The sequence below is a fragment of the Mesocricetus auratus genome, unplaced genomic scaffold (genome assembly GCF_017639785.1).
Source record: "Mesocricetus auratus isolate SY011 unplaced genomic scaffold, BCM_Maur_2.0 Super-Scaffold_100009, whole genome shotgun sequence".
Taxonomy (NCBI): domain Eukaryota; kingdom Metazoa; phylum Chordata; class Mammalia; order Rodentia; family Cricetidae; genus Mesocricetus; species Mesocricetus auratus.
The window spans coordinates 78135745-78162887 of NW_024429193.1; the positions used below are offsets into that span (position 1 = coordinate 78135745).

The window sequence follows — 27143 nt, forward strand, 5'->3', positions numbered from 1 at the left end:
AATTAATACAGTCTTTTAATAGTATAATTTTACAAACAGGCATAGTTTTATATAAAAAGTGGCAAAACAATATCTCTTCTTTAAAAGAATCTCCAAAAATAATTTGGATATATACATATTGTTATATATTTCATATGTGAACTTACAAATTCTAATTTCAAAATAAATGAATTAAATAGTGATGTTTCATCACTCTGGCAAACATAATTTAAACTTTATAGTAAATTTGGCTTAATATTACAGTTATAAAACAGCATAGATGTAGAGATACAATATCAACAAAACACGAAGAGGTAATCTCTTAAGCAGGTTAGCAACATGACTTCTGGAATCATTAACACACAAAAGACAATAGTTAAAGAACATTTAGTGACCTGTGTTCATATGAAAAAACAATTTCATATATAAAAACTGATTCTGAAGTAACCTTAATGAACTTCATTCTAACATATATTTGAAGAAAATGTATTATAAAGCCTGTGAGAGACAAAGAGCTAGCATGGACTTGAAGAGAATCAAATAAGATAAAAATTTAAAGTGTTTAGAACAGTGATAAGCATATACTCAATACATGACTATATGTATGTGGACACCTATAAATACAACATATTTGCCTGTGTATCAGTGCATGCATGCTTTTAGGCAAAGACATGCACACAGAAACATCATTAAAGATAAATATTTTGCTTGTGACAAAAATATTTAGAAATTTGAGGCAAAAAATATTTTTGCAGTAGCCGAGAAAAAAATCTAGAACAGGGGACTTGGATAAAATGTGCAAAACAAAGAAGAATGAGCAATCAAAGGTCATTAATATCCCTAAAATTTAATGGTCTTAACTTGACCAGAAAAAAAGGCACAGGCTAACAGAATGGATTCGAAGACAGAATCCATCATTCTGCTGCATACAAAAAACACACCTCAGCTTCAAAGACAGATGTTACCTCAGAGTTAAGGGTTGGGAAAAGGTTTTCCAATCAAATGGACCCAAGAAACAAGCAGGGGTAGCAATCTTAATATATAACAAACTAGACTTTAAACTGAGATCAATCAAGAGGGATGAAAGAGGTAATTTCATATTCATCACAGGAAAAATATACCAAGATGAAGTCTTGATTCTGAACATCTCTGCCACAAACACAAAGGCATCCACATTTGTAAAAGAAACATTACTAAAACTCAAGCCACACATAAAACCTCACACACTTATAGTGGGAGACACCACCACCCCACTCTTAGCATTAAACAGGACTACGAGAGAGAAACTTAATAAAGAAACAAAGGAGCTAATAGAAGTTATGACCCAATCTATAGAACTCTCCATCCAAACACTAAATGACATACCTTCTTCTCAGTACCACATGGAACCCTTCTCAAAATTTGACCACATACTTGGCAACATAGCAAACCTCAACAGGTACAAAAAATTGGAATAACTCCATGTATCTTATCAGACCACCAAGCTTTAAAGTTAGAATTCAACAACAACACAAATTGCAGAATCCTACAAATTCATGGAAATTGAATAATGCATAATTGCATCACACCTGGATCAAAGAAGAAATTAAAAAGAAATTAAAGACTTCGTAGAATTCAATGAGAATGAAGACAAAACATACCAAATTTATGGGACACTTTGAAAGCAGTGCTAATAGGAAATTTCATAGCACTAAGTACCCACATAAAGAAACTGGAGAATAGTCACACTAAAGAAATAACAGCACAGTTGAAAGTTCTAGAACAAGAGCAGATCCAGGGAGACCAGGGGACCAGGGGACCAGCTGGTCCTGCGGGACCAGGTAAAACAGGCCCTGCATCCAGGCCTGCATTCCAGTGCCTGGGGATTGCCTGGGGATTGCACAGAGCTTCCAATCCCAGCAGGAGCCAAGCACCCCAGATTCCAGGTCTTCTCTTCCACCAAGGAGACCTGGAAACCAGCAGATCCAGGTAAGCAAGGCCCCTCATCCCAGGTGTGCCTTCCAGTGACTAGGGAAGTCCACAGAGGTTACCATCCCGGCGGGAGCACCCCAGATCCCAAGTCTTCTCTTCCAGCAAAGGGACCAGGGGACCAGGTGGGAGGCTAAGCACCCCAGATTCCTGGTCTTCCCCTCCATCCATGGGACCAGAATGAGGATGAGGAATAGAAGAACTACCAGATTATTGGACTTGCTAGCAACCACCGAAAGAGTACTTTGGTCCTCTAACCACCAGACCAGTAAGGGCCTCCTTCTGAACCCACAAGAAGAAGAGATGGGAAAGAGACAATATAAAAACACACTCAGCAACAGAAAAACAAATATGACACAGCCAGATTCTAAAGACTCTATACCAGCAAGACTCTAACATTGCAATGCAAATGAAGCAGAAGAGAATGACCTTAAAACCACCTTCATGAAAATGATAGAGGCCCTAAAAGAGAATATAGGAAAATCCCTCAAAGAAATGGATGAAAAAACAAACCAAAAAATGCAAGAAAGGAAGAAAAAACAAACCAAAAATTACATGAACTGGAAGAAAAAGCAAACCAAAAAATGCAAGAAATGGAAGAAAGAACAAACCAAAAAAATTCATAAAATGCAACAAATGGACAAAAAGATAAACTGAAAATTGTAAGAAACAATTCAAACAGTGCAAGGGTTGAAAACTGAAATAGAGACAATAAAAAACACACAATCTGAAGAAAGGCTGGAAATAGAAAAGCTGGGCAAACAGTCAGGTACTACCGATACAAACATTACCAACAGAATACAAGAGATGGAAGAGAGAATCTCAGGTGTGGAAGATATACTAGGAGGAATGGACTCATCAAATAAAGAAAATGTTAAGTCCAACAAATCCTAAACACAAAACATCCAGGAAATATGGGACACCATGAAAAGACCAAACCTAAGAATAATATGTATAGAAGAAGGTGAAGAAAACCACCTCAAAGAGCAGCAAGCATATTCAAAAAATCATAGAAGAAAACTTTCCCAACCTAAGAAAGACATGCCAATGAAGGTATAAGAGGCTTACAGAACACCAAATACAGTGGGTCAAAAAAAAAGTCCCCTCGCCACATAGTAATCAAGACCCCAAATATATAGAATAAAGAAAGAATATTAAGAGCAGCGAAGGAAAAGGCCAAGTAACATATAAAGGCAAACCTATCAGAAGTACACCTGACTTCTCCATGGAAACTCGGAAAGCCAGAAGGTCCTGGATAGATATTCTACCAACACTAAGAGACAATGGATGCCAGCCCAGATTACTATACCCGGCAAAGCTCTCAATCATTATAGATGAAGAAAACAAGATATTCCATGACAAAACTAGATTCCAGCAATACGTATCCACTAACCCAGCCATACAGAAAGTTCTGGAATGAAAACTCCAACCCAAGGAAATTAACGATAACCAGAAAAATATAGGCATTAGAGAATCCCACTCTACCAACAGCCAAAAGAACAAAGGGGTGAAATTCCACACATAATTCCAACAACAACAACCATTCCAAATCAAAGAAGGATGAGAAATCAATGGTCATTAATATCCCTCAACATTAATGGCCTTACCTCACACATAAAAAGGAACAGGCTAATAGAATGGATTCAAAGACAGAATCCATCATTCTGATGCACACAAGAGACACACCTCACCCTCAAAGATAGACATTACCTGAGAGTTATAGGTTGGGAAAAGATTTTCCAATCAAATGGGCCCAAGAAACAAGCAAGGGTAGCAATTGTAGTATCTAACAAACTAGACTTTAAAATAAAATCAATCAAAACAGATGAAGGAAGTCATTACATACTCATCACAGGCAAAAATCCACCAAGATGAAGTGTCTATCCTGAACAACTATGTCCCAAATAAAAAGGCATCCACATTTGTAAAAGAAACATTACTAAAACTTAAATCACATATAAAGCCCCACACACTTATAGTGGGAGATTTCAACACACCACTCTCACCACTAGACAGGAACCAGACAGAAACTCAACAAAGAAGCAAAGGGTCTAATAGAAGTAATGACCCAACTGGGATTAACAGACATCTATAGAACATTTCATCCACATAAAAAGAATATACCTTCTTCTCAGCACTACATGGAACCTTCTCAAAAATCGACCACATACTTGTCAACATATCAAACCTCAGCAACTTCAAAAAAATTGGAATAACCTTCATTCAGTGGCTGATGGAAGAAGTAGCAGACTCCCATGGCTAAGCACTGAGCTGAACTCAAGAAAGCCAGTAACACAGAGGGAGGACTGATGACCAAAGGGATGAAGACTGGGCTGGTTTAACCCCCAGAAACAGCTGATCTGACAAGGGTTAACTCTTGAATCCCAGGCTGATGCCTGGGAATCCAGCATGGGACTGATCAAGACCTCCTGAATGTGGGTGACAGTGAGGAGGCCTAGGTAATCTATTGAGCCTTGGGTAGTAGATCAGTATTCATCCCAAGTATACACATGGACTTTGGACTCCCATCCAACAATGCGAGATACACTCTCACCCTGAACACTTAGGGGAGGGTCTAGGCTCTGCCCTGGATGAAATGACAGACTATGGACACCCCCATGGAGGGCCTCAGCCTTCCTGGGGAAATGAGGGGATATTGGTGGGGGTAAGGGGGAGGGCACAGGAGGACAGGAGGGAAATGGAGAGGGACCTGGAACTGACTTGTGAAGCAACCTTGTTTCTAATTTAAATTTTAAAAAAAGTTAATACGTGATTTATAAAAGTTTTTTTCAGGGAACTGCTGCTTGGTCGGGCCCACCCACAAGGGTGTCTGTGTAGATGCAAATTAGAGCATGTCAGTTAAGATGCAAATGAGGCTTTGTCAACTAGTGAGAGGCTTGCTAGTTGGATCCAAAGAGACTACTTGCGAATTTTGAGTGATTTTTCAAAAGTTATTTGGGACATATGTTATATTATAATAAAATTAAACCTCAAATTAAAAAAAGATAGCTTACAATTATTTAGGCGATTTATAAAAATTGTTCTGAAATATTCAATCGTTATGTCTTTTTTTAAAAAAAACCCCTTAAATGAGATTCTAAAAAAAATAGTGATCCCAAATCACCTGGATGGTTGACTAAAAAAGGTAACAAAGTCTAGTGTTAGAAAGTATAGTCTGACATCAGCAGATGTTATAGTCACTATACAAAACCATGGGAAGCATATGCTGTTTCCCCAGCCAAAGTGTTAAATTCTCATTTTAGAGCAGTAGCCTGTATGATGTGGAAATACCATATGGAATCTGGGAGATATTTTGACAAAAAAACAAAGTATAATACTGTTTGGCCAGGTTTGTGTGTTCCCAGACTAAACCTAGGAATTGACACTTCTGATGTAAAGGAAAAAGGTTTCTTTAATTCATGCTGGTCAGATTGGATTTCTCTCCATAACAGAGGAGATGAGATGCTCATCAGCAGTGGGTGGGGGGGGGGCTTTAAAAAAGGACCACAGAGTTCAGCTTCAGTTGTTACTTAATGTCATACAAGATTCAGGGGAAAACAGTGTATGTTCTGGGCAGGATACATCTAAATAAGATAAGGCTTGCAGAGTTACAGAGGACATGGGGTCTGTCAATTATTCCCTGGGCCAGGGAATCTTTACAACTAGCAAAGGTCCTTTATGACCTATATTTAGCAAAAGAATGTTAACAGGAATGGTGGACAGCTGCCTCCCCTCCTATGAGGGCGGGGGCTCAGGCACTCCTAATTTATTGTTTCATAACAGTGGTTTGTGAGCAACTGCTTTCACTCAGTTTTCAGGAAAAATCGATTATCAGTTTACAGCTTATAGACTATTATAGTTTGAGCTAATACTTCATTTTATATTTTCCAAAATAGTAAAAGATAGTCCTTTAAAAATGTTGTGCTAGTTTTTACTAATGGTTATTCTAATAGAAAAACAGCTTATGGTATAGATGATAAGAGATGTGTGGAACAAACAACTCTGGCTTCAGCTCAGATACTCCAGTTATGAGCTGTTACAATGGTTTTTTTCAAGTTCCAGCAAGTGATTCATTTAATTGTATACTAACAATCATTATGTTTTTAAGGCTCTTCAAATAATAAAGATAGTTCAGTACATTGGAACTAACAATGATCAGGTTAAAATATTATTTAAACAAATTCAAAATACAGTTGCCATGTTTTGTGGGTAACATAAGAGCTCTTTCAAACCTTCCCAGCCCACTGGCCAGGGGAAATGAGTAAACAGATAAACTAACAAAGTTAATTGCTTTGACTCTGGTGGAGAGAGCTCTACAGTCTCATCAATTTTCATCATCAAAATAGCAAAGGTCTAAAAAAGCAAGAGAGACTGCTTGTCAAAATTGTCAAATAATGAGGCATGCCCACAATATTTATCTGTAACCAATTTAAGCATGAGCCCTAGAGGCCTACTTCCTAATCATTTTTGACAAACATTACAGGATTTGACAAATTAAAATATGTACAAAGGACAGTTGATAGATATTCAGGTTCTTTGATGGTCACCACAAAAACTAAGAGAGTTACCAAGCATGTGATGGGTCACTGTTTAAAATGTTTTGCTTACATGGGAGTTCCAAAAGTGATACAGAACAGACAATAGGTCTGGAAATTCAAATAAAACATTCAGCTATTTTGTACTCAATAAAATATTAATCACAACAGGTATTCTTTACAATCCTCAGGGCATTGTGGAGCATGCTCATAGCTCCTTAAAAATGCAACTTTTACAAAACTAAAAAGGGGGAGTAATAATAATAGCAATGTCACAAATCCCCACCTGGTAAGTTTTTCCATGTGAAAATGAAATGGCTTATTCCATGTTGCCTACAAATTGGACAGGGTTATGTTTTTAGCTACCCTTCTCCCAGATGTAGAGTATATTCCAAGAAGTGAGCCCATGGATTAACTTATTCCTAGACATAAGAGTGCCATCTAATTCAAACCCCTCTTAATGGGACTTGGAGTATTGGGCCTTAATCCACCGGTTCCGCAGGCATAGGAGTAGCTATTCAGACATACTCTACAATGAACCTTAGTCACATGCCGACTTCAAAAAATGGCTATAAAATCACCTTTGTCTCCATATGATGTATTAAATCATGCACACTTCATTTTAAAATTTTAAATGTGGATGCCAGTAAACAAACTGCTATGGACAGATTCTAGAATGATTGAACTTGAGCGACTTTGCTCTGGTCAGATAAAATATCCATATACTAGATGGTGGAAAAGACCCATTTTGGGGTAGAGAGAATGTCTGTGTTCTCTTACAGAAAAAAAAAAAATAAAGCTGTGTAGCTGCCAGAAACTTGGTGGGATGCATGGAGCAGAGAAAAAAACCAGACCTGAAACCATGGAAAGCTGTCCAAACCAGTTCCAGGAAAAAACGCTAAACCAGTGTTCCTGAATCTACATAGCCCCCTCCCCTGCCCAGTTTCCCGAATTTCCTCAACCCATCCTACCTCTGCAACCTCACTCTCTTCCAGGATACGAACTCCTCCTGAGAGGAGGATCCCTGAGAACAGTGGGCCTGTCAAGGATGGCCTCACTACCTGCTGAATTCTGCCCCTATGTTTTACATTTTAGTTAAATTGATTCTCTGCCTTAACTATTATTCTAAGCAAGATGTGCTTTTGGGCCTGGGAGCCACAGGAGTAGGCACTAGGATTTCATTTTTTGTGATCTCTTACAAAGATGAATTTGTTTCTCTGTAAACAAAACAGGGAGAGTCATAGATAGTGTGAAGAAAAACAGAGAGGGATAGAGGAAAGAAAAGGAGGGAGAGCAACAGTGGAGTTTGGTTTTCCACTTCTCCCTGGCTATCCTTACTGCCCAACATCTTGGGCCCTCTCTTAGGCTTTATCTTGCTTATTTCTTTTGGCTTATTTCTAAGGGTGCCTGATGGACCTTATTTAAACAGCAAGTAGATAATCTTACTGCAAGGGCTATCCAGATCCATTGTCAGAGGCTGGCCATGAAAGAGAGTGGTCCTTCTCAGAAAGCTGAGGACAGCAATGGCAAGGAGGAAGGCAAACTTCTCTTAATGTTCCCACATAATCTGCTCATGGGCCCCCTGCAGGCCCAGCCAAGGGCCTTGGAAGGCCCCTTTACCCACAAAAAACCACCCCTATTGATGGCTGACCAAGGATGGGCTCCCTTCTGATGCTTTCACCCCCTCCCCCCAAGACAAGAGCTTTGAAGGCTAGCAAAGTAATCCGTTGACAGGTAAGTGTTGAAGCCTCTCAGATCACTCTAAGGCAGGCTCCATCATCCCTGTGGTTTTCAGGTAACTTACACTCTGGCTGCACCTAATTTCTGTTTAACCAGAAAGGGGGAGATGTCAGGGTCCTCAGGCCATCAACCAGATATGGCTGCCTCACGTACTCATTAGAAATGACATGACTCCATCCTCATAGACAGGATGTGACTCTGGACTGCCCTGCTACTTCTGCTAAATTCCAGAAACAGGCATGCAGCTTAGTTAGCAGTTAAAGATTAGGTCAACAGAAAGCCCCCAATTCCACCAGGAGTTAGGCAAGGACAGATAAAGTAAGAACCTAAGGTCAGGTTACCTAGCAACACAGGAGGTTCTACCCCTGACCTTTGGCCCTGCAAATTCGGTTTCCAGGCAGTACAGAGGGTTACCTCTCCCACTGACCTTTGCTCCACCGGGCTCATTGCAGCTGCAGCACACCCCCATTCCTTCCCTATATAAATCCCTTTGGGATGAAATAAAGTTGTCGCCTTGATCAGATTCCTGTCTTGGCGTCCTTTCTTTCATATCTCTTGCCCTCATCTTTCCCCTAGGGAGCCTCCAGCCCCACGGTTTGAATGTCCCACGGTTTGAATGTCCCACGGTTTGAATGTCCCACGGTTTGAATGTCCCACGGTTTGAGTGTCCCACGGTTTGAATGTCCCACGGTTTGAGTGTCCCACGGTTTGAGTGTCCCACGGTTTGAATGAGGCATTACTGCATCTCCACACTTCTTTGCCTAATGTGGTCAAAAGCAATAGCACCTGCACTAATAAAGGAGGAACACCAGTTTCCAGTGTATTCTCAAAACCAGAAAGGGATCAGAATAAGCAAAGGCAACAATAACACTGCTGTGGCCACTGCCCTTGCTGGGACAGACTGGAAGGGAAGGGGGTCAAAGATGCTTAACAGAGGAGATGCAATAAGAGCTTTTAAGCTCTGTCAGCCAGCAGCATGGAGAGAAGCTTAAAACAAAAGAACACTGGTGTCTACTGTGAAGGTTTTCAGTGCAGCCTCCTGAAAGCACCCAGACTCTAAAAATAAAATATTATCAAGCGTTATAGATAAGACATAAAAGCACTTGCCCTTCTATCTGTGTACATACTTTCCTAAAATAGTGTATTTCTCACACTCATGTATCAGAGAAAGACTATATTTTAATAAAACTATAAATCTTATGTTCATGAAGTACATTTTAAACTTCAAGAAGAATGTGTTGTATAAATATAAACCACAAAACTTACTTTGAACAGTACTAACATTTCTGAAGTTTAAAGTAAAATGTAGCAGTGCCTGTACCATCTAAAATTGGAGAATGTAATTTATAAAAATGCTATTCTTTAAATGTTTAAATCAATTTTTATTTACATTAAAAAACAATATTATTTTACATACCAAAATCTCACTTGCATCCTCCCATTGCCCCGCACCTATCCCTCATCTCACTCCACATCCACTCCTCAGGGAGGGTGAGGCCTCCCATTGGGGCTAATCAAAATGTGTCACATCATTGGGGGCAGGGCCTAGGCCCTCCTGCATGCATTAGGCTGAGAGAGTATCCATTCATAGGAAATGGACTCCCAAAGCCCATTCATACACTAGGGAAAAATACCAATGCCAATGCCAGAGACTCCATAGACTGTCCAGGCCACCCAACTGGCACCCACATTCAGGGGACACAGTTTGGTCTTATCAGGCTCCCCAGCTGTCAGTCTGGAGTTCTTAAATTTTTTGATACTAAGTATAAAATAACTAAATTGATTTTTTTCATTAAGAATCTTATATCTCAAATATATTGCTGACAGTTTTATTCACATGCTTTTTATCCTTCATACTGAGCAGAGCAATGATGATAGTTGCACCTGTGTGAAACATCTGAACTATTGATTATGCTAGACATTATCAAGGGTTTCAGATCACCAGATCCACTAGTTATTCATTTCTACAAATGTCTTCACTGATGATAACCTGTACTTCAGTTAACTCAAAAATATAAAATAACATGATCAATATCTAATGGAGGGAGTAAACAATTGCAATTAATACAATGTAATGAAAGGCAGTGAATATGTTGGCCAGCCATTTTTTCTTGAGTATTCACAAAATGTTTTCAAGGGAAGTTCTGCAGCCAAAAGTACTGCCTTACAATTTTTCCAAATCACCCAGTCACATGGAATGTTTCAAGAAGATGATCTCTTAGGCTTTGTCACATCAGGCTCTTTATTGTGGAAGAATAGCTCCAAGTTCACAACCATCTAAAAAAACATATGAACCCTGAATACAGGACAATAATATAGTCCCTGATTATTTGTATATGTTTATGTATTATGAAGTACTTTTGTAAAAAGACTGATTTATTCCCCTAGAAGCACGAGTAAGTTAATAAAGCAAATTGTAGTATTTTCTTGAAAAGTATGTTATATAAAACAATCATTAGAAGATGGACAAAAGATAACACAACTGCATACTATTAACCTACATTATTATATTCCATCAGAAAGATGTAATGAGTTTCTAATATGTAGGTTTCACCTGACATTAAATGGAAAACAAAGAAGAAAATCTCTCTTACTGTGATGGAGACTGAACATTCCCTAACTCTTAGATTATAAAAAGAATACACAAGGACTTGTAACGTATCAAGAATAATTTTCAGCAAAGTGAATGAAATATTCCTTATTTTGGTACATCTTAGAAAAGTCCTAAATGATAAATATATAAAAAATGGATCACATTTGCAGAATACAGTATCCAAACCTTTTTAATGGAAACTATTGCAATCATACACTTTGACAATGGCAACTCTTAGTCTACTGTAACCAAATCTTACAAATTACAGGTGATTATTCTCTGGCAATATTATAATGTGATTCCAAATGTTTCCTTATGCAATGAACTTCATGATTCTTCTCTAGTTTGAATCTTCTCTTAGGTATCTAACAAAATATGGGCATTGTTCAACACATTACATTTTCTGTTTCAGGGACTTATCACACTTATGTGACTATAATGCATCATGCTATACACCTGATTATTATAAATACAAGTTTGAGTTTTTTGAATATGAAGAAATAATTCATTAAGTATTGACTAGATGTCAACAACACATTTGTTGCTAACAGGTAAATCATGAATGTGTTGTTTTTTGTAGATATTTTATTCTCTTTAAAATGAAAGTTCTTAATGAGATTCTAAATTTTGTGTCTATTTTTTCAGCTGCCAATAGACATTGTGACATCGGAAATTCAATAATTCATACAATTTGCAAGGTAACCAGTTTCATAGACATTTATATGGCAATAATTAGCCAGACATTTCACAGAAGAATCATGAGTTTGTGATCAGATTGTGCTACACTGGGCTCAGACCCTACTCCCTCTCCTCTCATAAACTTTACATCAATCTAATTATTGATATTGTAATGAATTTATGTCAGTTAAATCAATACGTGGAAATTTGAAACAGAAACCCAAAGGGAGAAATAAAATTACAGCAAACATTGAGAACATATCATTTTCTTCCTAAATAGTGCATAAATGCAATACAATCCCAGGACTCTAATGTGTGTGTTTTTGAATGTAAGAAGTATGCAAAATCAAATCCAGAGGATTTTGCCCATGCTATTGGCAAAGGGTATAAACGGGAGAGGGGCGGCAGCAGTCTTCACTTAGTCCTGCCTTCCATGCCCACTGCAATTTTGTTCAGCATTTCAACTGCTATTACTCACGTAGAAGTGAAGTGACATTGCCCTTTGGTTTTAAGACAAGTTTCCTCTATAAGTTTGGGATATGACAACATGAATAAAGTTAATTGGAGATTCAGATTTTCTCATCTCTTAAGTGTCTTCTAGAACTACAGGTAAGTCTGCATTTTGGTTGTATATTCATATGTATTATGCATGTATTTATTTAGCAAAATAATTTCCCATGCATTACTTGTGTTATTCTATCCCTTGGTTAATTTTTTTAACACAGTAGCACACACTAGTAGTCTATGCACTACACAAAGCAATGTAAGGGGATTGCATGGATATAGGAAATGGAGGCTGGTCTGGACATCAACCCTAACTCAAAGACAAATGCACAAATAACAAAAAGCATAACATATTGTTAATATATCTATGTTGTGTTCTCTAACATTCCATTATTTATTATGGGAGATAATACCAAAATTGCATTCTGATAGTATTAACAATATAATCACAATTGGTAAATAATATGTGCCTGTGCATATATGCAGACTATATTCTTTACTTGATATAATATATAGCTGAAATTACAATGCACACTTTTTCTAAAGTATAATCTCAGTCATGTGAATTAAAACTATATCTAGGAAATACTGGGTTTTCAATTAGAACATGTAAGAGATAGAAACCTCAATATATCACTTACTCTTTGTACAGATTTACTGTTCAAAGTGATAAGAATGAGCATAAATACACTCCTCAGAGACAGAGTGATCAACAAGCAGAAGGGCCAGTCCACTGGAGACATAATTCATACATGGCTTAGATGTCTTTCCAGAAATTTAATATTCAACATCTCATGTGTAATACATATATGAAAACACTGATGTAGTTGGAAAATAAGGATGCAGAATAATCTTCCTGCCTGGCACATCACCCATTTTGCATCCTGGTCAGAATCAGAGATGATACTGGATAGATAATCTGTGGCTTGTCCACATTTGAAAAGAGATTTCTACTCCACACAGTCATTGTGAAAAATTCACAGGCCAAATGGACAGGCATGCATAATCTGAGCTCCCTGCATGTGTTTAAAATAATGTGTGCCATGGGTTGACATTTCAAAACTCTGGGGAACTGTCTCATCCCAGCCTCTTACCCTTCTCTGGCTATTTCAAAGATGCACGTTTTATTTATTCTTTTTATATTTATGTCTCACCGATTTCTTTTTCAGATAACCTGTGTAAATTTATGAAATTATTGTGATTTTGCTTTTTAAAAATTGAGCACACAGTTATTTGACAAGAGTTCACTAAGCTTAATTCAGGTTTTGAAATAGCAGAATCTCAAAAGGAACACTACCATTATATCAACACCATCAACAAAAATTTAATATAATTTTTAAAATTCTAACTAGGAAAAGCAAATCATTTTCTATGTTTGTCATTAGAAACTTTTTAGTAATTTTAAAATACACATAAATTTACAAACATAAAGTTTATTTGTAATATCTTCCTAGAATTATTTTGTGACAATTTTGTTCTCTAGCATCTTTTGGATTTTTTAAAATGTGATTTCAGAAACATAGTACATATACTTTTTCTGTTCATAACACTGTATATGTCTTTAAATATAAATGCATGTAGACTTCCATCATTAATTTTAGTAATAACAATGTGTCTCACTGTAAAGTTTGACACATTTATTTAAGTAATTTCTTACTGATGGATGTTTAGGTACAGTAAAATACACAAACCAGGACTTATTGTTATTCCTATTATTTATCCTTCCGGTTTTCTTTTTACAAAGTTTACACAGAGATTTTTGTGTTTAACAGTGTCACTATACAAGGTAATTTAGCTAGCATACGCAAACTTACATAAATAAGTTATGCCATTAAATAATAAATATGTTTTGTGTAATAAGGCATTAGAAAGGATAGTAACCTTAAATGTATAATACATGCATATAAACTATAATGAACACAATAAAATACAACAGGTTTCATCTTTACTTTTCATATGCAATAATGATTTCTAATTGCCTAGTTTAAGTTAATATAATTGGAAATAGCATTATTTTTTACAAGTCTATAGGCTTCAGATACTGAATGATGAGGCTATAATTTCATCATGTGTTGGTCAAGAGATGAAAAGATTTATTGTACAATTTATTTCATGGATGCGATAATTTTGGGCAAATTAAATAACATGAATATTTTAAGCTACGATAAGAACATTCAATGGAATAATAAAAATTTGTTAGCCACTGGTCTTCTCTTCCAACAACAGGACAGGGGACCAGGTAAAATGGGCCCTGTATCTGAGCCTGCCTTCCAATGCCTGGGAACTGCCTAGGGACTGCTACAGAAACTTACCTCCTGGCAGGAGCCATGCATCCCAGATGCCTGGTCTTCTATTTCACCAATGGGACCAGGGGACCAGTGCCTGCAGATTGCCAGTGGGAGCCCACCAAACCAAGGTTCCCGATCTTCCTCACTACCCACAGGACCAGGACAAGGGACCAGGAAGAGGAGAACTACCAGAGTATTGGACTTGTTTGTACCCTCTGAAAGGGAAGTCTGGTCCTCTAACCACCAACGAGTAAGGGGCTCTTTCTGCACCCACTAGAAGAAGAAATAGGAAAGAGACAATACAAAAACACACTCAGCAACAGAAAAACAAATATGACACCGCAAGATTTTAGAGACTCCACTCTAGCAAGACTCCAATATTCCAATGCAAATGAAGCAGAAGAGAATGACCTTAAAAACAACATCATGAAAATGATAGAGGCCCTAAGGAGGATACTGGAAAATCCCTCAAAGAAATGGAAGAAAAAACAAACGAAAAAATGCAAAAAATAGAAGTTAAAGCAAACAAAAAAAATGGAAATAAAAACAAACCAAAATATTCAAAAAAATGCATCAAATGTACAGAAAGACAAAGCAAAAATTGCAAGAAATAATTCAAGTGTGTAAGGGTTGAAAACTAAAATAGAGAACAATAAAAAAAAACACAATCTGAAGGAAGGCTGGAAATAGAAAAGATCAGCAAATGGTCACTTACTACAGATGCAAGCATAACCAACAGAATACAAGAGATGGAAGAGAGAATCTCAGGTGTTGAATATACACTAGGAGAAATTGATTCATCAACCAAAGAAAATCTTAAGTCTGACAAATCCCTAACACAAAACATCCAGGAAATATGGAATACCATGAAAAGAACAAACCTAAGCATAATAGGTATAGAAGAAGGTGAAGAAAACTACCTCAAAGAGGCAGAAAACATATTCAACAAAATCATAGAAGAAAACCTTCCCAAACTAAAGAAAGACATGTTAATGAAGGTGTAAGAAGCTTACAGAACACCAAATAGAGTGCACCACAAAATAAAGTCCCCTTGCCACATAATAATCAAGACCCCAAATATACAGAATAAAGATAGAATATTTAGAGCAGCTAAGGAAAAATGTCAAGTAATGTATTAAAGCAAACCTATCAAAATTACAATGGACTTCTCCATGGAAACTCTGAAATCCAGAAGGTCCTGGATATAGATATTCTATTGACACTAAGAGACCATGGATGCCAGCCTAGACTACTATACCCAGCAAAGCTTTCAATCACTATAGATGGAGAAAACAGGAAATTCCATGACAAAACTAGATTCAAGCAATACATATCCACTAACCCATCCCTACAGAAAGTTCTGGAAGAAAAAATTCAACCCAAGGAAATTAACTACAACCAGAAAAACATAGGCATTAGATAATCCCACCTTACCAACAGCCAAAAGACAAAAGGGGTGGAATTCCACACATAATTCCACCAACAACACCCATTCCAAATTAAAGAAGAATGACCACACACTGGTCATTAATATCCCTCAATATTAATGGTCTTAACTCGACCATAAAAAGACACAGGCTAACAGAATGGATGCGAAGACAGAACCCATCCTTCTGCTGCATACAAAAAACACACCTCACCCTCAAAGACAGACATTACCACAGAGTTAAAAGTTGGGAAAAGATTTTCCAATCAAATGGACCCAAGAAAGAAGCAGGGGTAGCAATCCTAATATCTAACAAATTTGACTTTAAAATAAAAACAATCAAAAGAGATCAAGGATGTCATTATATACACATTACAGGAGAAATCCACAAAATGAAGTTTCAATTCTGAACATTTATGCCCCAAATACAAAGGCATCCATGCTCGTAAAAGAAACATTACTAAAACTCAAATCACATATAAATCCCCACACACTTATAGTGGGAGACTTCAACACGCCACTCTCACCTCTAGAAAGGAATACCAGACAGAAACTCAACAAAGAAACAAAGGGGCAAATAGAAGTTAAGAAACAGTTGGGATTATCAGACATCTATAGAACATTTCATCCACATAAAAAAATATGCCTTCTTCTCAGCACCACATGGAACCTTCTCAAAAATCAAACACATACTTGCCAACATATCAAACCTCAACAGGTACAAAAAAAAATTGGAGTAATTCCATTCATCTTATCAGACCACCGTGCATTAAAATTAGAATCAACAACAACTCAAATTGCAGAAAACCTACAATCTCATGGAAATTGAATAATGCACAATTGCACCATTCCTGGGTCAAAGAAGATATAAAAAAAGGAATTGAAGACTTTCTAGAATTCAATGAGAATGAAGACACAACATGCCCAAGCCTATGGGACACTTTGAAAGCAGTGCTACAAGGGAAGCTCATGGCACTAAGTGCCCACATGGAGAAACTGGAGAATAGTTACACTAGAGAATTAACAGCACAGTTGAAAGTTCTAGAACACAAAGAAGCAAACTCCCTCAGGAGGAGTAGACACCAGGAAATAATCAAACTGAGGGCTGAAATCAATAAAGTAGAAACTAGGAAAACAATACAAAAAATCAATGCAACGAACAGTTGGTTCTTTGAGATAATCAACAAGCTAGAAAAACCATTGTCCAACTTACCAAATGGCAGACTGTGAACATGCAAATTAACAAAATAAGAAATGAAAAAGGGGACATAACGGATTTTGAGGAAATTCAGAGAATCATCAGATCATACTTTGAAATCCTGTACTCCACAAAATTCCAAAATTTAAAGGAAATGGACAATTTTCTGGATAGCTATCACTTGCCAAAATTAAATCAAAAACAGATAAACAATTTAAATAGACCTATACCCCCTATGGAAACAGAGGCAGTCATCAAAAGTCTCCCAAGCAAAAAAAGCCAAGTGCAGAATTCTACCAGAAATTCAAAGTACAGCTTATAAAAATTCTTTTCTAAGTATTCCACGCAATAGAAGCAGAAGGGTCTTTGAGAAACTCTTTCTATGAAGTTTCAATAACCTTGATAACCCAAGCCACACAAAGACACAACTGATAAAGAGAACTTCAGACTAGTATCCCTCATGAACATTGATGCAAAAATACTCAATAAAATACAGGCAAATTGGATTCAAGGGCACATAAAAACAATCCCATCCAACAATGAGAGATGCACTCTCACCCTGGACTCTTGGGGGAGGGTCTAGGCCCTGCCTGGATAAAATGACAGACTATGGACAACCCCATGGAGGGCCTCACCCTCCCTGGGGAAATGAGGGGATGTTGGGGAGGGTTAGTGGGAGGACGTGGGAAGAGGGTTGGGAAAAGGAGAGGGACCTGGAATTGACATGTGAAGCAACCTTGTTTCTAATTTAAATTTAAATTAAAAAATAAAAAATAAATCTAAATAGAGGAGTCTAAAATGGCTGAGAGGCACTTGACTTCCTAGCCTTCAGGGAAATGCAAATCAAAACAACTCTTAGATACCATCTTACTCCTGTTAGAATGGCTAAAATCAAAAATACCAATGCAGTTTATTCTGGATAGGATGTGGAAAAAAGGGAACATTCCTCTACTGCTGGTGGGAATGCCAACTCATACACCCACTTTGGAAATCAGTATGGAGATTCCTCAGAAAAATGGGAATCATCCTACCGGAAGACCCAACAATCCCACTCTTAGGCATATATCCAATAGATGCACATTCATACAACAAGGTCATTTGTTCCACTATGTTCATAGCAACATTATTTGTAATAGCCAGAACTTGGAAGCAACCTAGAGTGGATAGAGAAAATGTGGTACATTTACACAATGGAGTACTATTCGGTGGAAAAAAAACAATAGAATCCTGAAATTTGCAGGCAAATGGATGGCACTAGAAGAAACCATCCTGTGTGAAGTCACAAAAATACAAACATGGTATGTACTCTCAAATATATGGATCTTAGACATAGATCTCAGGAATGCCAGCCTACAATCCCATGGCCAGAGAGTCTGGGAAACAGAACCTTCATCCAGTGACTGATGGAAGCAGAGGCAGACACCCACAGCTAAACACTGAGCTGAACTCAAGGAACCCAGTGACAGAGAGGGAGGACTTATTAGCAAAGGTGTATAGACTGGGCTGGTTTAACACCCAGAAACAACTGACCTAAACAAAGGGTAGCTCTTGAATCCCAGACAGATGGCTGGGAATCCAGCATGGGACTGATCAAGACCCCCTGAATGTGGGTGTCAGTGAGGAAGCCTAGGTAATCTATGGGACCTTGGGTAGTAGATCAGTATTTACCCCTGGCATACAAATTGACTTTGGGTGCCCATCCCACAATGAGAGATGCACTCTCACCCTGGACTCTTGGGGGAGGGTCTAGCTCTTTCCTGAATGAAATGACAGACTATGAACATCTCCATGGAGGGCCTCACTCTCCCTGGGAAAGAGAGGGGGTATTGGGGAGGGTTGGTGGAAAGAAGTGGGAGGAGGTTTGGTAAAGCAATAGGGACCTGGAATTGACATGTGAAGCAACCTTGTTTCTAATTTAAATTTAAAAATAAAAAATTTTTAAAAAGTGGATATGTAACAGGATTAAATCACAGAGCTGCCAGGCTACTCAAACAGTCTTCTCCTACCAAACTTATTATTTTTTCAGTTATAACACTGTGTGTGTGTTTGTGTTTGTGTGTGTGCACTCGTGCACACACAGACATGTGTGCATGCATGTGTGTTATCACTTTTCAAAGGAAAAATTGCCTTGAAATAGTTTATGATAGGTTTGGAGAGGTTATTGTTATTCTCTTAGGTTCTTGCAAGTAGGAGAGAAAAGCCATGATGCTCAGGTCCAGGAGTAGTCTTTAACAGAGATAACCAAATTCATTCATCTCCCTAGAGTCTCTACACAACTACAACTTTAAATTATTACATACTTTGAGAACCACAGAGACTAGTCACATTAAGAAGATTACAGTTTGGGTTTATTGGATACCAGGGCAGGCTCACAGGTCTTTACTTTGCAGTTTTCTATAACTATAATAGCTAATATAAATTCCTTAACTACTTTATAAAATGGTATTTTATATCAATATCATATACATGGCACCAAAACATAGCATAATAAAGCTACGCTATGAATACAATCATAAATAACAAATATAAAGCAACTTTTGGAAACTTATAATTAAATTTTAAGAAAAAGTTAAGAAATGGTAGTCATTAGGAAAAATAAAAGCAATAAAGACATTACGACTTTGATCAGGTTAGCAAGTGTGCTTTAATTTTTCCTTTCATGCTTTAAAACTTACCTATTTAAATATTCACTTTTAATGATTGCCTTTCCCAAAACAACTATGGAAGCAGGAAGTCTCCTGCTTGTTCACTCTTACCTACCTGTGATCATTGGTGGACCCCAAAACTCTTTTGAAATGTTTCTACCTTCATCAATACTAGGCTCAGAGAAATAAGCCCCAAATGAGAGCCCAGAACATCAGAGACTACCAAAATTTGCATTAGTCAAAAGTGATCAATGAACAAATGTGAAAATCTTGTTAAGTACAGTCAGTCCAAGTTATCACACAGCCACACTACCGTAAATGTGATCCAGAAAATACCTGTGCCTTTGCCTGGAGTTCACTTAATAAAAAACCTTCAGCTGTAGCACACATGTATTGCTTTCATCACTCCCTTTATGTATCCACTGTCATGACACAACAGGACAAATAAAACTAATCAACAGTATTGCATCCCACATCACAGATTAGAGATAAATTTTAATATCTTCACAAAAAATGATGAAAGCTTAAATTGGAGGATAATTTAATTAGTCCGAGTTCACCATTCCCCTAGAGTGCTAGAAGTCAAATGTGTATTGAAAGGTACAAGTGTGCACACATGAAATAAGCTTGCAATGTTTATGTATAGTGCATCTTTTTCTAACTCCGAGGGAGAACCATATGGCTCATGCCATGGTGACAAAGGGTTTTTATCAGTACCGGACACTGGGACAGGGAGGATTTGCTGCAGGGGTGGCCACAAACAGCAGCTGCTTCAGTGGCTGCTGTGACACTGACGTTTCAGACAGAGGCAGAGTTAAAGCCACACATAAACACACTGATGATTATTTGAGGACTTTACAAACTGTTTGGAAAAGGGACTTTACAAGGATTTAAATTCTCACATGAACACACAGGAAGTCAGTGTCTGGAACATCTTACGTGCTTTGCTGCAATGATGCTGGTGCTGGAGAGAAAATTGCATCAGCTTTCAGACATCTTCAAACCTATTCTAAGTATTTTAAGATTCTTCATGAACACAGATTTTCCTAATTTTTGTTTTTCTGTGCATGTCGTCAACTACAAGGGACAACACCATACAATGTGTAGTGTGCATGTGTGTATATGTGCATGTGCACACATTTGTTGGGGGGGTACTCAATACATACGGGTCTTCCTAGCAGAATCTTCCACAAAAAGAGAAGAGATGTCTTCATCCACGCCCGCTTCGTTCCTAGCAATGCACGTGTATGCTCCAGTATCTTCATAGCGCACATTGCTTATGTGGACCTCACTGCCATTTGCTGGGAACAGAAGGCAAACGCGACTTGTCAACGACAGTTTCAGTTTCGGTACTGTGCATTCTGATTACACAGTAGAACACCTCACTGAGCTTGTCCTAATTAAACTGTTTTCCTTCCTGCTCCCACATTTTGGACATGTGCCAAATTGCTCCAGAGGCTCTCAAGTGTTTGTACATTGTGTTGTCATTCCATTGACGAGAGCTCAGCACTAGCAAAGGCAAACACTTCACATTTTATACCATTTACGTTTCTGACATTGCACATGAAATATTTCTTTTTAGCAACTACCATCTTATGGATATACATATTTACATCTAAAACCCAATCTGTAAACTAAGTTTCTTTTTTTGTTTTAGAACATACAACGGCAATCTTGTTCACTTAAAGGAACACATATGAAAATCTTTGTCATGGGTTGAGTGGATTCTATCAGCAAGTCTTTCATTTCATTAAGGAAATCCACTGTCATGAATTAAGTGAACTATATATGTAAGTCTGGTGCTTCATTAAGGAAGTTATAGTGTACCACAGTCTCCTCTGGAAATATTAAAGAAAGAGCACAGGCAGTTAATAAGATAATTTTCTGAAATTTCCCCCAAAACTTACCTTAAATAAACTATAACTAAGAAATACAACCATTGTAAGTACAAATAAAATTTCAAATCTTGGTGAAAGAGTATTTTAACCTATCCCTTGAATAATGAGTTGGATTTTCTAACACCAAAGTCAGGATGTAATTAGTCATGTATGACATGCTGGAAAAATGCTAGGACCATCATATATATATATATATATATATATATATATATATATGATAAACTTCACAAATGGTATCTAATTATCAGATGAAGAGTCTGAGATCCAAAGAATAAATCCTTACAAGTACTTAAGTACAAAGGCTTGATTTTTATGAAGACTATGTACTGTCAAGCCTGTGTTCCATTGCTATCAAGAGTTTTGATCTCTATTCTCCCCTTTTCATTTTTATGCAGATGTCTCTACAATGTCTGCTGTCTATGCTCCCTGTTTATCAGTCACAAATACAACGTACAGTGGACTGCAGCACAACACTTGTGGCAAGTGAATAACAGACAAATTGGTATGGATGAATTAGAGAGAAAGGATTTGGTTGAGACAGACAGATTGGTGTGAAGGAGAGAGGGTGTCTTCTCCCACAGAAATCTATCTGAAAATGTGGTTTGAAAGTGAAATGACTCCCATTGGTTCATGTGTTGGGACACTTGGTCCCTGTTAGACACCGTTAGGGAAGTATGTGGATCCTTAAGGAGGTAGATACTCTCTGTGGGAAATTGGTCACTGAGAGTTATCCTTGGTGCTTCATAAAACAGACCCATTAGCCTGGCGGTGGTGGCGCCTTTAAGCCCAGCACTCAAGAGGCAGAGACAGGCGGATCTCTGTGAGTTCGAGGCCAGGCTGGACCGACAGCCTCCAAAACAATACAGAGAAACCCTGTCTCATAAAACCAAAAAAAAAAAAAAAGACCCATTAGCTGCTCACTATTGCTTAACTGTGAAAACAATGTGGTCATGCAGCATCCTGCCTTTGTTGCCATGATAGAATGCTTCCTCCAAATGAAAGCCAGAATAAACCCTTCTTTGCTTAAACGGCTATTGCCATCTATTTTGTCTCAAAAATGAGGCAAGTTAGTAATACAGAAGAAAACAGCTGACTCAACTTGTCTGTCTCGGTAATTGAGATTTATAGCACATCTGCTTGCCTGTAGAGACTATGCCAAAAAAACCATCTTGGGAGTGATTCCCCAAGGAGGAAGTGGCTAACAAATGTTTACTTCTGCCTCACATTATTTACTAGTTACAATTATCTTTTTATTGTTTTTAGTTTTGTACTTTTACTGTTAAGTTGTTGTGTAGCTGACGATGCATCTGAACAGGCTTTTGAGACTGCCCTTCCTTTCTCTGTCCCTATCCTACACTGTTTTCTCTGGTGTTTCTTATTGTTTCACCCTTATTCATTAACCCTTAATCTTTATCCCCAGTACCCATCTCCTTCTCATTAATGCTTAATTATTGGCAGTTAAAAAATCTATGCAATGCTCTGAAAATCGATGTGATACATATATTATTTTTTAGATTTTACTCTGTATTGTTTGGCTGTTTTTTATTTTCCTGAAATTTTAAGATTCACGATTAGGTTAATTATTTAAGATCTCTAAGATTTTGTTTTAATTTCTGGTGTGTACATGTGTGTATCTATGAATCTGTAAGCACTTAGAACTGTAAATTTTCCTCTCAAAACTCCCTGGTTCTTATTCTGGCAAATAGACCTATGTTTTAATTAACTACAGGATATTTAAATTTGTTCTCTGGTCTACTCAGTGACTGAGTGATCTTCCAAATAAGATTGCTTAGTCTCCAACTATACTTAATTTCCTCTTGATCATGTCAAGTTATACTTTAATCTGTTTATTAAACAAAAATCTTTTTCAATTATATTTCAAGGCTAGCCTTATGACTAGAATGTGTTACTAGAGAAGCTTCCATATGTCACTGAGAAGGGAATATATTTCATTTTGACCTATGGAATAGTTATGCTCTGAAGATTTTTTGTGGGCATTTTAAAAGAAGTATCTGAATATAAGAGTATTGAAATCTTCAACTTTTATCTATCATTATAAGCAACTGGTTTTGTTTTCTAAATTATGAAATACATGGAAATTATCAAGAAGTAATACTTAAACTTCCCATTCCCTGTAAATCAGCAATAAGGAAATAGTCACAAAGAATGGGTTCTCATGTCTTTTCTTCTCATTGATGTATATGATTCTGCATTGCCACTCCAATACTGTCTCTTTACAATACTCCCCTCACATCATTAAGTTTCCACCAAAAGATATTGTCTTTTCTTAGTCCTCTCTTTTTCAAAATCTGGATTTTTTTGCATATAATTTTTCATTTTCATTTCTAATCTCATCAAAGAGAATTTTATTGATGCTTCTGTTCAAAACAACTTCAGGTCAAACTAAGAACTCAGCACAGGGATGCACCTCAAGGTTGTCATCATAGTTTTCTGTGAATCTGGCACTGTTGAACATGTCCCTTATTTTATCTTTTCCTTTTCTTCTGGGGTATCAATTGGTCTCTTGTTTCTATCTTGAATTTTACTCTTCTTTTTCTTCCATATATCTGCACTTGTGTAGTATCAAAATATCTGTGGTAAGGGCTATGGTGAGATTTTACTTCTCGTCATTAATATATTACTCTATAATGTATAGTTATTTAGATCATACAAACACTTTTGATATAACACACAAATGCAGGTATGGAGTCCTCAGACCCAGCCTGATCATTCAGTCAAATCTTCTGATGATGATAATTAACTGGTATTGACTTTGTAACACCATTGTACCAATGTTGACAGATGAACAGTGCTCAGACCATCAAACTGTGTTCCAGCCTTCTGTTCTACCAACTCTAGGTGTGAAAGTGCCACTGCAGAACTGACAACAGAATAAACATCTAGAACATCATGTAGCCTACAAAATTTACTAACCCTGCAAAAAGGGAACCCAATTTCAACTACCTAGAAGAACTTACAGACAAGAATTCCAAAGAATGGTTTTAGGTATGTTAAGTCAGCATCAAGACTACGAAACTATGCTCCAAGTAAGGTTTTTCACTGGGTTTTCTATTTTGGTATATTCAGTATTCATTTTCAGCATCAGTTTAGCTTTTCTTCAATGATGTCATCTCTTTTTATTGAATTATGTTTTCATATCTTGTACTGGAATGCCACAACTACTAACCCAGACTATTATACTCAGAAAACTACCTATTAAATTCACACAAAAAATAAAAAACATTCTATGATAAAAACAGATTAGGAATTTTTAACCACTAAGTAAGTTCTAGCTCCACAGAGAATGCTGAAATGATACTTCAATCTGAAGATAATGATAAACACACTCAAGATGTCACAGGGAGTAAATAAACAATTGTAGAACAGTTAATCAAAAGAGGTGTATAATTAAATATTTTAGTTATCACCAAAATAATGGCATCCTATATTAATATCTATAACAAGACTATTATTTACAACAGTAAACATATTAGAGAACTGTATCAGTGTTTTTCAGATGCAACCACATTTTAATATTCTCAAGAGCTGCTATAATAACTCATTGTTTCACATGTATTGTGTATTATAATTTTTTCTAAATTTTATTATAAAAGATCTTCACTCTCATATAAGCAAAACAATGTAGGAAACAGGCACCTTGAAGTGTGAGCTGTTTTGAAAGCTTTGGTGTAATGTCAATTCCATTCTTCAACCAGCCAAGCTGAGGGTCTGGTATGCCTTCTGCATGGCACCTAAGGCTTGCAGTTACCCCAGGTTCTCTGGCCTGACTCTCTGGATACACCCGGATGACAGGAGGAACTAAATAGGGGAGAAAAAATGAATCAGGAATCAGTATTTATATTTGATCTTGGAAACTATAGAATTATACCTTTAGAATTATACATTTTCATTAAGTTGTATAGTTAGTTTCCTGGTATAATTCTCTACTAAAATGTCCAAAGTTTGCTTGGGGAAAGGTAATTCTGGGAGTATGTCAGGAAAAATACAATTCAAACATGTGATATCATGTTTCAGAAAATATAAAAGCTAAAACCCATAATACTACAATAGGCTCCTACTTGTCTACTACAGGATGACTTATGCATTATATTAACACTTAAAAGCATTATAAATAATTAGAACTTTATGGATTCAGTTATTTAAATAAATATGTAGTTAGAAATGAATACTTTTCCTTTCCACAGATCATATAGAGATTAATGGCATTTTATACATAATAGTATACTAAAAACACACCATTAAGAATAAGTTTTGTTAAAAGCATGCAAGACTTTATATTAAGTAGTACAAAACATTGTTGAAAGTATTTAAAGCCAATGAAATATAAGGTATACTATATTCGTGACTAGAAAGAATTGGTTGGTCAAATGAAAACAATTATTTGTAAAATTTAATATACCCCAATTGATCTGAAGATGTAAGGTAACCCTTAACAAATGTGCAAATGCATTTTTATATAGAAATGTAGTAGCTGCTCCTCAAATTGAGGAAGGATTAAAAGGGGACACAAGTGACCAAAATAATATCTAAAAAGTAGGAGGACTGCTAAAAGAACCACACTTCGGTCATTAAAGCGATGAGACAGTGACATGAAGATAAGCACAGAGGAACTGCAGAGCAAGTGGAGAGCAAATGAATAAGCACATACCACTATGGTCAACTGACAATTCACATAGTGCCAAGCTATTTGTTTTTCAGGAACATTCATTACAACTGTCAATATGGACAGGAACATGAACTTGAACTCCTACTTCATACTATTTACGATCAGTAAAAGATCCCTGTCTCTAAAAAGAAAGTGGACTGCAGGTAAAGAGTAACAAAAAGTTTCTCCTTTAGGCAGGACATACACTTACAGCCATGTACATTTCCCTCACACACACATAATCACACATGCATATCCACTGACACAAATCCATACACAAATGACAGACTAACTATAACTCACAGAATAGAGAGAACAATTGTAAGTTATATTTGATAACAGACTGATATGCAGAATGTATAAAAATGACTGCAATTCAGAAGGTAAATAATAAATAGCCCAATTAAAATATAGGACACTGGGCTTTAAAAAAATAAGGTTCAGTGATTAAGAGCACACTTCTCTGACAGAGGACTTAAGTTCAGTTCTCAAAGTTCTAGGGTGATCTGATGGTTCTGTCCTCAAAGGAGAACTGTACTCAGACGCATATACCCCTGTATAGATACACATACATACAAATAATAAAACTAAATGTTTAAATATATATACATATATATGAAGCAAAAGACAAGAATATGTCTTATAGTAACACATTAAAATAGCAAACAAAATTTAAGATGTCAAGGGTACCACAAATGAGAGTTGCAAATCTCTCTTTGTCAGTTTCTCTGTTTGTCTTTCTCTGTGTCTCTGTCTCTCTGTATATGTATACCTGTGTGTGTGTATGTGTGTGTGTATGGCAGTTTGTATACACATATTTACGTAAACAAACATAAACACATTTACCCACTAAAATGACTACTGAAACAAACAACAAAACAGTGTGCATAGATGGGAAATATAAAGAGCCTGGAACACCTTCACCTTTCTGGTTGGGCTAAAGAAGGAATTAGCCATTTGGATACTGTGAAAAATAGTTTGATGGTCTATCAGCATGTGAAACATAAAATTTGAATTAACAAGGA

General features: G+C 36.9%; 1 protein-coding gene across 2 annotated transcripts in view; it reads right to left on the reverse strand.

Annotated features, from left to right (window-relative positions):
• Nucleotides 1-27143, reverse strand: part of Fstl5 (follistatin like 5) — a 579517-nt gene that overhangs the window by 101269 nt on the left and 451105 nt on the right. For both annotated transcript variants that reach the window (XM_040752632.1, XM_040752631.1), the window contains exons 9-10: nt 25110-25271; nt 20721-20855 (exon numbers count right to left, since the gene is read on the reverse strand). In XM_040752632.1, coding sequence (XP_040608566.1) covers nt 20721-20855; nt 25110-25271 — 297 coding nt within the window. The remainder of the gene's footprint in view (nt 1-20720; nt 20856-25109; nt 25272-27143) is intronic.